Below are 10,267 nucleotides of genomic sequence, written 5' to 3'. Positions count from 1 at the left end.
ACCACGCCCCCTTTTCATGAGGCCACGCCCCAGGTATCCTGATCCTCATTATTTAAGTTGGGAGGTATGCTTTTATCTATATACCGTATTATATGAACATGTGATGTACATTTCAGTTGAGGATGCAGGATTTGTGCTGTATAGGGTCGGAGGGTCTCTTGGCAGCTATGCCCAGGACGGCTGAGCATGACCGAGGATTCTTGGGTATACTGTGGTGTTGTGTGCTGGGTGTGCTACAGTATGAGTTTGGTGGTGTCATTAATCTGCAGGAACCCATAAGCAAGACCGATGCTTGCATTCAGAATGTGGTGGAAATGGTGGAAGTTCCCAATACAATCACTCATCCAAATTACCCTTTAGTCTTTTACTATTGGTGGTGCAGACAATAATCCCTGGTTTTGTACATCTGAAATCATTACTGTGTGTTGTCTAATATTTTACTTGCACCATATTTAAGTATTTGCCCATTTAAATAAAATAAAATAATAAATTCCAGGCAAAAATTCTGACATCTGCTTTGTACATAAATGTGACTTAAATAAGTTTTATTTGAAGCAGGAATTATAAATGGACCACACACAGTATATAATTACAATCACTTTCTGAAAAAGATATAAGACCAATATGGAAAACACACTTTGTAATTTATTTATTAGCAAGTGCCCTATTCTACAGTGTTTTACTGTGGCCATATGTCTCATAAAAAAGAAGATGCAATAAGAACAAAGTTACGTAATATTTCATAGAACCACTAAACCTAAAAAGGCTATATATGTATACATATATATATACATGCACATACAAAGGTTCGGGAGATTATCAGATCTCGGTATATTAGCGATAAACCCTTTTTGTTAGCATGTGGGGCAATATTGTCTCCAATAAGTACTATGACCAGCTTCTAGGTGTCGCAATGGGCTGGAAGCAGTGGTCAGCCGTTTTCATTCAGCTGCATAGAAAATGTAAATGTTATATGCAATAATAAATGTAATGGCAAATATGAAACCAGTGGAACAATGGGGCTATAGAAAATATGAAATACTGAGCCATTGGTGGAAGGAAGACAACAGTTAATACATGAAAAGCTGGAACGGCATCTGCCTGGCACGAGGGGACAAAGTAGCGCAGACGAGCATATGCAGGTCACATGTGTACGCCTAAGAGAGTCTTTGTGATTAGTGACGTGTCTGCGGGTTTACCCGAGGTTGACAAAGCAATGTGTTTGCAGAATTGCCTATGAAATACTTTAAGCTGTTAGGTCTAACAAAGGCCCTGTTGTCTTCTGTTTCTGTGTTTTATTGCATGTTCAATACTGCCTATTGCATGTTTCATTATGTTTACTGAACAGTCATTCGAAATATCTTGGTATTATATAGTGGATAACAATTGATACTTATGCACGGTTTTAAGCTTTGATGTTGAATAACTGGAACCAATGTCTGCATCATGCAATATAATAAGGCTGTTAGGCGCCTAGGATTTCCAACCAATCTAATCATTGGTGTGCATACAATATTGTGTTCCATAAAATGGCTCCAATGGCCGGACTTTAGTTTTTTACTAGTGCACCTAGATCAGAGTTGCATCAGTTCAAACTAGATTTTATTTGGAATGTATTAACGTATCTTTACATTGCGCCACTGAATTAAGGGAGTGTAGCTTTAATAAACCATTCCCCTTCGGACAGCTTACAGAGGTAGATTTTATGTGAAGCTTATTGGAAAACTTACACAATTTTTTTTTTTAAACCCATCTCAGCAAACACATCACCGATCCAGCAATACCAAACTGTTTAAGGACAATTCATTTAACATTCCGAAATATGATGAGATGATGAAATAAACAAGGCATTGAACACAGGAAGATGGATCCGCTTCTCGGAGGCTGTGTGGATTGCAGTTTGGATCACCAAACTGAACTTGTCCCAGAGTAGGCGAACGTGTTCATCATGAGATTGTTTGTCATATAGTCAGCCAATGTTTTAGCTGCAAGAAAACACATACACGGAGGTTAGTGTCCAAGTGTCAATGTTTTATTCATACTTGGGGGTTATTCAATTTGAACAACAGATACGTGGTCTAAATAACCCCCAATATATGCAAGACTGTGTCATTCTGAATTTTATATTACCACGGAATAATAATCCCATGGAATAATTCTGATTATAAACCTGGACTAAACCAAGGCTATGCCCTATGTTGTTTATTACATTTCCTATCAACCTCAAAGATGTATGCAAATCAGGCCTGGATTATAATGGGGGCACAAGGGGTCAGTACCCCTGGGCCCCCTCTAGCTAGGGGCCCCCTGTGGTTGGCATGTATTTTTCCCCAAAAAAAATATTATTATTATTTTTAGATAAAGGTTTTGTGCATGGGAGTGACGTAGTGCTGCAGCTTCACCTATCTGCCAATGTGACAATGATTAATGGTGCTGAGCATCGGGAGCCAAGGCACACTGACTGCACAAGTGTGCAGAGCATTACTGGGAGTTGACTAAGTCCCATGACACTTTACACCAGAGGGCAGAGGCTGAGAAGTTTGTGCTGAGCTCTGATTGGCGGAGCTCATTACATGCTGCTCAGGCCCATGGTGAACAGCAGCAGCAGCCTAGTCATGGGAGGGTTTTTAATCATGGGCAGCACTGGGACTGTGAGGTCTCCTACAGAGTAAGGTGCAGAGGGACAAACACAGGCTTTTCATGTGGGGGCCCCCCTGTCTAAAGTGCCCCGGGTCCCCCGAAGGCTTAATCTGGCACTGATGCAAATTATACTCGACAACGACTCTACAAATCCCAACAGCTGCATACAAAGATGCAGCATCCATAGCAGGTTAGTCAGTTATGGAAATAACCCTATGGTCACACATCATAGCCGGAAGAAAAACACTGGAATCATACCAGCTAAATATGGGATTGCAGTCGCACGCAGCCTCCAACACATCCCCAAAAGTCACAACTCATCTGCATTTTTGTCATGACAACCTGTCCCACAAATGGTCCTTCACTATCAATGAGTTCGCAAATAAAAATCTATGGATGCATGCATTGACAGCCAATAATTGTTCAACTGTGAAAAAATTGGGTTGGTGTAAATCTCAGGCAATCCCTACAGTATATACATTTTCTGATCTTTCATGAATGTATAGGAGGAGAATGAGCAACATCTAAGGGAAAAATCAATTGGGCACGAGGTTTAGCAAGAAAAAACCTTACCGACCCCAAGCCCAATTTTGGATTGCTGAGAGTATGCGCGCTCCTGATACCAACTGGAACCAGTTTTTTTTTTAAACAGTTGCAGGGATTACAGCTTTGAATATTGCATGGTGTGAGCTGAAGAATAGGTACAGCATTCATGCCATTGGTGGTCACCCTTCCGTCATTGCACTGGGTAGGCGGCTACTGGCAGATTCAAGCATGAAAGTCCATATGTTTATGAGGCCACTGTGTATGTGTGTTTGTCCACTACACTGGGTTCTTAACGTTATTCATCAACTTTTTTCCCCCTTTTTACAAAATACTGGTGAACTAAACAACATAAATTGAGCGAGGTGTCCTCTTCAAGAAAGTGTTACATTAATTCTCCAGATTTCTTTTGTTATGTTGGTGGAGAATATACATTACCTGGAAATTGAAAGAACATCACTTATGTTGATGTACGAGCTTATTGGCATATGTAGGGGTCAAACTAGGAGACCAAGATAAATATTGGGCACCACATAGGGTCTGCAAACAATGTATAGAACATCTGCCTCCTATTCTTTGCCTTTTGTGTGAATAAAATACTTTGTTATTGAAACTTTTTTGTTTAATTCCTCTAAAGGTGCATACACACTGTACAAATTTTTCATTAATTTTGGCCCTTCTGAACGATATTGGTCACAGTATGCAACGAACAATGAATATCCGCCAGTTGTTCATCAAGGTTGTTCGTTGACTGTGCATGCAGCTCAATTTGGATATCTTTTTAAAAAAGCCTATAGACTGTAGCTAGATCTTTCGTCTTTTCATCAACATCTTTTGTCCAGGACACTGGGTTAAGGGAAATTGGTCATCAATGAAATTGGTCAAAAAATTGTACAGTGTGTATGCACCTTAACAAACACTAATATCAACTCATGTACACTGTTGGAAATATGCTTTTTGCATCTAATAGAGCAAAACTGGAGGTGAGAAGGGTTTGACAACTACACCTGATAGAGAAAAACAGAAGTAATTTTTGAATTCAGCAAGCAAAACTACTTAGAATCCGTTGAACTATTCCAGGCACCCAAAAAAAAGAAAATTTTTTGTTGCCCTGTGTAATCTAATGACACCGTTACTAACTGCCATTTTCATGACACATATACAGTAGGTAAATGTATGAAACTGTGATAAGGGAGGAGAAGTGATAAAATGCCTGGTACTTTATCACTGACCAATCAGCTCTTTAACTGTCCCTTTTTAAACCCAGCCTGTAACTTAACAGTCAGGAGCTGATTGGCCGATGATAAAGAACTAGGCACTTTATCACTTCGCCTCTCGCTCCAGGGGGGAGGGGGTGTTTGAAATGCGACGATGCGCCGCGGCATAGCTCCACAGGGGGGGGGGGGCTGGGGAGAGAGAAAGAGAGCCACTCACTAGATCCGGGGGAGGGGGGGCTGCTCCAAGTGGCCGCCCTCCAGTGGCCAGCGCCCTAGGCAAATGCCTAAGGCTGCCTAGTGGTGGCGCCGGCCCTGCATGCGCCATCGGTCTTGTCAGACTGTTTTTTCTACATAGCTAATGCTATGCTACAGTTTAGATTTTGTTTTAAAAAAATGAAAGGTATACAGTTGGAGCGCCTCTCGCTCTTGCAGGGGCTGGCGCTTCCATCTCCAGCTCCCACCATCTGCCAGCTCCTGCCAGGGGGTGCGTGCACACTAGACGCTCACATGCCCCGTGGCGACGGAGCTCCCCGCCACCGTACACGCCTCCCCAGTCCCGACCAACGGGCCCCATTGCCGCCCCGATCCCCCCCCCCCCCAAGCCTGCCCATCTCCCTGAAGCGGAGACGGGCAGGGTCCCGCCACCCAGCCACTGGGAAGAGCATGTGCATGAGACGCATGCGTGTCACAGTTTGATGGAGTCCTTCTCTGCCGTCTCTCGCTAGCGGGGGATGTTCTGGCAAGAGCCGGACAAGGAAGTGAGGGGCTTCATCTGTATTTAGCAAATAGGACTGCTATAATCATCCAGTTACACATGGAATTATTGTAATATGTTATACATTTCATATCAACCATGTAAAGCAATTCTTAAAAAGTCGACATGAGTTAATACCGTCTGTTATTGAAAAAAAAACATGAAAAACTCATGTCAACGTTTTGATTTCGACCTTACCATTGTCGACCTAATGCTTGTGTCAACCTTCTGACCCTGTCAACCTTAGCCATGTCAACCTATTTAATGCGTCGACATAAACCATGCCAACCTTTAGTTGTCGACCTAATTTATGTCGACCTTTATAGTGTCAACCTAGCGACCATATCCGTTGGGACAAGAACAAATCTTAGGCTCTCAGCTGTTGTCTTCCATTATATTCCATAATAATCGGCCTGGTGATGTGGCATAAATTAATTTTATGAAATTATCTAATAGACTTGTTGTAACTTGATTCTTTAATTAAACAAGCTTAGATGTATTCAGTCAATAAGTAAGTGGGAAATAGACTGGAAGAAAGTTCATGTTGGTACTGTGGGCCTTATTCTAGTTCACACTTTCTGACAAAATCCTTCTTAGATGGACAAAACCATGTGCACTGCTGGTGGGGCAGATGTAACATGTGCAGAGAGAGTTAGATTTGGGTGGGGTTTTACTTCAAAGTGAGATCTATATTGCAGTGTAAAAATAAAGCAGCCAGTATTTACCCTGCACAGAAACAAAATAGCTCACCCAAATCTAATTCTCTCTGCACAAAAATCTGCCCCCCCCCCCCCCTGCAGTGCACATGGTTTTGTCCATCTAAGAAGGATTTTGTCAGAAAGAATGAACTAGAATAAGGCCCAGTACTGTATGTCTGGTTTACATGATTATTGAAATTAAATCAAATTGATACTTTTAGTGTTTACTACACAGTGAATAATATACTGGAAGAATAATGAAACCCACCTTAAATTGCCTGATGTCTCCTTGAGCAACGAGATGATATTCATTTTCTGGGGTAATGCAGTATGCAAGTCTCTAAAATGTTAAATATATATATATTTGTACATGAAAAACAAACGTGTAAAGGTGATAAGAACAGTAAGTTAAAATATTTAAGATACAAATAATATTAACTAATTATTTTGGAAATGAAAACATTACAACCTCATTCATATAAGTATGCAAATTACAAAGGCTTCATTAAGAATCAACTGTTTGTTCTACCTATTTACAATGCATTTGGGGGTTAATTCAGCTTCAGCTTTGTAAAAAAACATTGCAAAACTGGAACTGCTTCCTTCCTCCAGTCGGCGGGGGGACCACCCAGCATGCCGGGTCCCTACAGTAGGTGCGGTAACAAGGACAGCCCCCTGCCTGCGAAGCCTAACTGCGAAGGCAGATGCCAGGCTGCCATTTTCTGTCTTGCGTCACCACAAACTGCCCTGAAAATGGTCCAGTCATGGTCCGATCCCCGCCCCCTCCTGCTTTCACTCAGAGGCCTCCGGCATGTGCGTCGGCAGGAACTGAATTACAACCTTTATCAATAATTTCAATATTCCTTCATTAGCAGATCACTCAACATAGAGGAAATAGTGAATCCAAATGTACTGAACATGCTAAACTAGTGCTTGTATTTCAGGATGCAGCCGACTGTAAGGAGCAAATTCAATTACGCGGGTTCTTCTTCTAGCGTATGGAGGTGTGAGCTGGATCAGCCTACGGTATAAGGCCGAAAATGGCACCTGGCCTAACTGTAACGATTCTGAGAATGTCCACTTATGAAACAGCGATTCTAAGGACGAACCATGTTGAATTTCTAATGTCGGTGCTAACATTCTGAATATTAACATAGTCAATGTCGACCATGTCACTGGATCCTATAATACCACTTTTTAGATTGCAAAAATAACCTGGGTAATTGCTGAGTAGCTGCTGGTTCATCCAGGGTCATGGTGCGGTATGAAAAGCACCACACCTAATAACCCAGGTCAACCCAGCAATTCGACCCAGGTTATACAGATGTAGCGCCTATCATTCATCAGGGGGCTGGCGATAGAATCGTCAGCCGTCAGCCACCGCCGAAAGGGGGCGCTCACGCACGAGATGCTCACGTGCCCTGTTCTGACTCAGCTTTCTGCCGTCACCGTCAAGTCCCTGCCGGTCTCTGCTGGTCCCTCACACCCTCTCTCACTCCCGGTCTCTCCCTTGCACCGTCTCTCACTCTGTCTATCCCTTACACCCTTTTACTCCCTGTCTCTTGCTCACACCCTCTCTCACTCCTTAACTCTCCCTCACACCCTCCCTCACTCTCTGCCTCTCCCTCACACCTTCCCTCACTCTCTGCCTCTCCCTCACACCCTCTATCACTCCCTGTCTCTCCCTTATAACTCTCTCACTCTCGGCCTCTCTCTCACACCCTCCCTCAGTCTCTGCCTCTCTCTTACACCCTCTCTCACTCCCTGTCTCTCCCTTACACCTCTCACTCTCTGCCTCTCCCTCACACCCTCCCTCAGTCTCTGCCTCTCCCTTACACCCTCTCTCACTCCCTGTCTCTCCCTTACACCTCTCACTCTCTGCCTCTCCCTCACACCCTCTATCACTCCCTGTCTCTCCCTTACATCTCTCTCACTCTCTGCCTCTCCCTCACACCCTCTCTCACTCCCCATCTCTCTCTCACACACACCATCACTCTCTGTCTCACTCTAGTGACAATTGTGTGCATAGGGGACCCCTTTCAAAATGTTGTTATGGGGTCCACAAAGTACTAGTTATGCCCTTGCATGCTTGTATTCCCCCAGGTTAGCCTCCACAATGTATATGTATTTTGATGGATGATTGATAAGTATAACAATGTTTCAATCTGGAATAGATGATTGAGACTAAAATAGAATGTGGTTTCTGGAAAAAAAAATTATGATATTTTTCATTCTGATTTTGTTTCTCTATCAGCCAAGAGTTAAAGTACAGTTATCACTTTGTGGTTGGACCCAACAGCATTTCTATATAGATGATTGCACAAATCCAAGTGAGTCATTCATCTCTTTACACAAGGTGTAAAATAGAGGAAGTGCTGTTTCTACAGGCGGATGAGCTGCTCAATTGCATGGGACACTGTAACGGGGTGTAGATACTGAGCTCATCTCTAATTCTCGGTATGTTTCTGGTGCTGCTTTCCCTTAGAGGTGTCCCAAACCCTCTAGAGTTTTATAGAAAGTAGATATGGGTCAACGCATCCAGTATGTGTATATCCTAATTTGCAAATGTGATGTAATATTGCAAAGAAAAGAAATGTTCAGTGTACAATACGTTTTACACACAAAGGGCAGTATTCAATGCTCCCGATTCACCGTTTTTCTGCAGCGAATCGGACTTATTTCAAAATCAAAAATCACATTTTTTATTTGTCACTTACAAGTCATACATAGTACAATATGTAGTGAAATGCTTATACAACTGTCCTACTTTACGTGAGATTAAGTAGATCGGCTGAGGAAGAGTGTACTGTAGATAAATAGATTGTGTAGGGTAAGTCTAGAAAGAAGGAAGGAAAGTCCCGGGAGAAGGAGGTCTGGATGAGGGCTCTAATGCCCTGCGGGAAGAAGCTCCTTCTCATTCACTCTGTGTTTGCCTTCAATGAGCTGTAGAGTTTTCCTGATCGCAAAAGGGAGAAGAGTCCATTGTTGGAATGGCTGAGGTCCTTCATTATCTTCCTGGCTTTGGACCAGCATCGCTTGCTGTATATCGTGTCCAGATGTGAAAGCTCGATACGGATGGTATCTAGCGGTGAATCTTTGTCACTGAAAATCTGATTCACCCTATTCAATGTTCACTGTTCACCGAAAGCGATCAGTGAATGGCGGCCAGTTCTCCGTTTCATGCTCGCTGCAATTCGCTGGTGTATTTCAATGGGGTTTTCACTGGGATTCGCCGAGAGTGTATTCAGTGCTAGGATGGCGAATTGCTTACTCCCTGGTTTTTGCCATAATTCATCGTTTTGCATTCAACATCTTTTTATGGTGAACTGGAAAGTGATCTTTTAAAATAAAGGTTTTCTTTTTTTTTTGGTGTAAAAAAATCAGTAATTGTATTATGTGAAGGGTCATGCTATCGGGATTAAATATATATTTAATTTTAATATATATATTTTTTACACATGACGTCACAGGGGGGCGGGGAGCCGCTCATTATATTCACTGCGCCTGGTCCCGCTCATTACATATGCACAAGTGGGACCAGCGCATCGCTCCCTCCACCGCCTCCCCTGCCAGCTCTCCCGGGGCTCTCCCTGTGTCCCCGCCAGCCCTCTTTCTCCCCCACACATTCCAGCGCAGGTAGGGAGGCTCCCATCGTCCCCCAGCTCCCTGCGGCATTCGCCAGGGGGGGTTAAAATTCACCGTCAGGGGCAGGGAGCCCCTGAGGCGTTGAATAGGGTGAGAGGGAGGGCTGGCTGCGAATGATCCAGCCCTCCGGAACCCTGCAAATGTGCAGTGAATCCTAAACAGGATTCACTGCACATCGCGAAATAAATCATTGAATACTAGCCAAAATGTTATTACAAATGAAAACTGCGATTATAAGAGGCGGATGGGGGGGGGGGGGAATTGGTAATTGTGGAGGAGAAAAATGAAAAATTTGGGGAGGCGAATAAATTGGAAAATACAAAGTCTGTATCCTTTGTCCTAACTTGTCAGGACTAAGGATACAGACTTTTTATTTTTCAATTTATTCGCCTCCCCAGATTTTTCATTTTTCTCGTCCACAATTCCCAAACCCCATCCTCTCCCCCCCCCCCTGCACACACACACACACACACTTATAATCACAGTTTTCATTTGTAAAGACATTTTGTGTGTACACCTGAGTAAAACATATTGCACACTGAACATTTCTTGGTACTTGTGGAGTATCACGGCTCCCATCGCATGCCATATATAGTGGCATGCGATGCGATACGATTTTTACCGATTTTGGCCGTTTTTAGACAAAATTGTATGCAATCGCATCGCATGCGATTTGATCGTATGCGATCGCGTACGATTTTGCACTGAAAAGCATCCAAATGCATTGGAATTAGAGATGTGCGGGCTCGGATTTCAGAGATCCGAGCCCC

The 10,267-nt window shown here is 43.2% G+C and overlaps 1 protein-coding gene across 1 annotated transcript in view; it reads right to left on the bottom strand.

Moving 5' to 3' along the window:
• Positions 1-559: 559 nt before the first annotated feature.
• Positions 560-10,267, bottom strand: part of SLC6A2 (solute carrier family 6 member 2) — a 149,682-nt gene continuing 139,974 nt past the window's right edge. The window contains exons 14-15 of the mRNA XM_083165586.1: positions 6,121-6,192; positions 560-1,985 (exon numbers count right to left, since the gene is read on the bottom strand). Coding sequence (XP_083021712.1) covers positions 1,962-1,985; positions 6,121-6,192 — 96 coding nt within the window. The 3' untranslated portion in view covers positions 560-1,961. The remainder of the gene's footprint in view (positions 1,986-6,120; positions 6,193-10,267) is intronic.

Source organism: Crinia signifera, chromosome 11 (genome assembly GCF_055691185.1).
Source record: "Crinia signifera chromosome 11, ASM5569118v1, whole genome shotgun sequence".
In the NCBI taxonomy this organism is placed as follows: Eukaryota; Metazoa; Chordata; class Amphibia; order Anura; family Myobatrachidae; genus Crinia; species Crinia signifera.
This window is presented reverse-complemented; position numbering and strand designations above follow the sequence as displayed.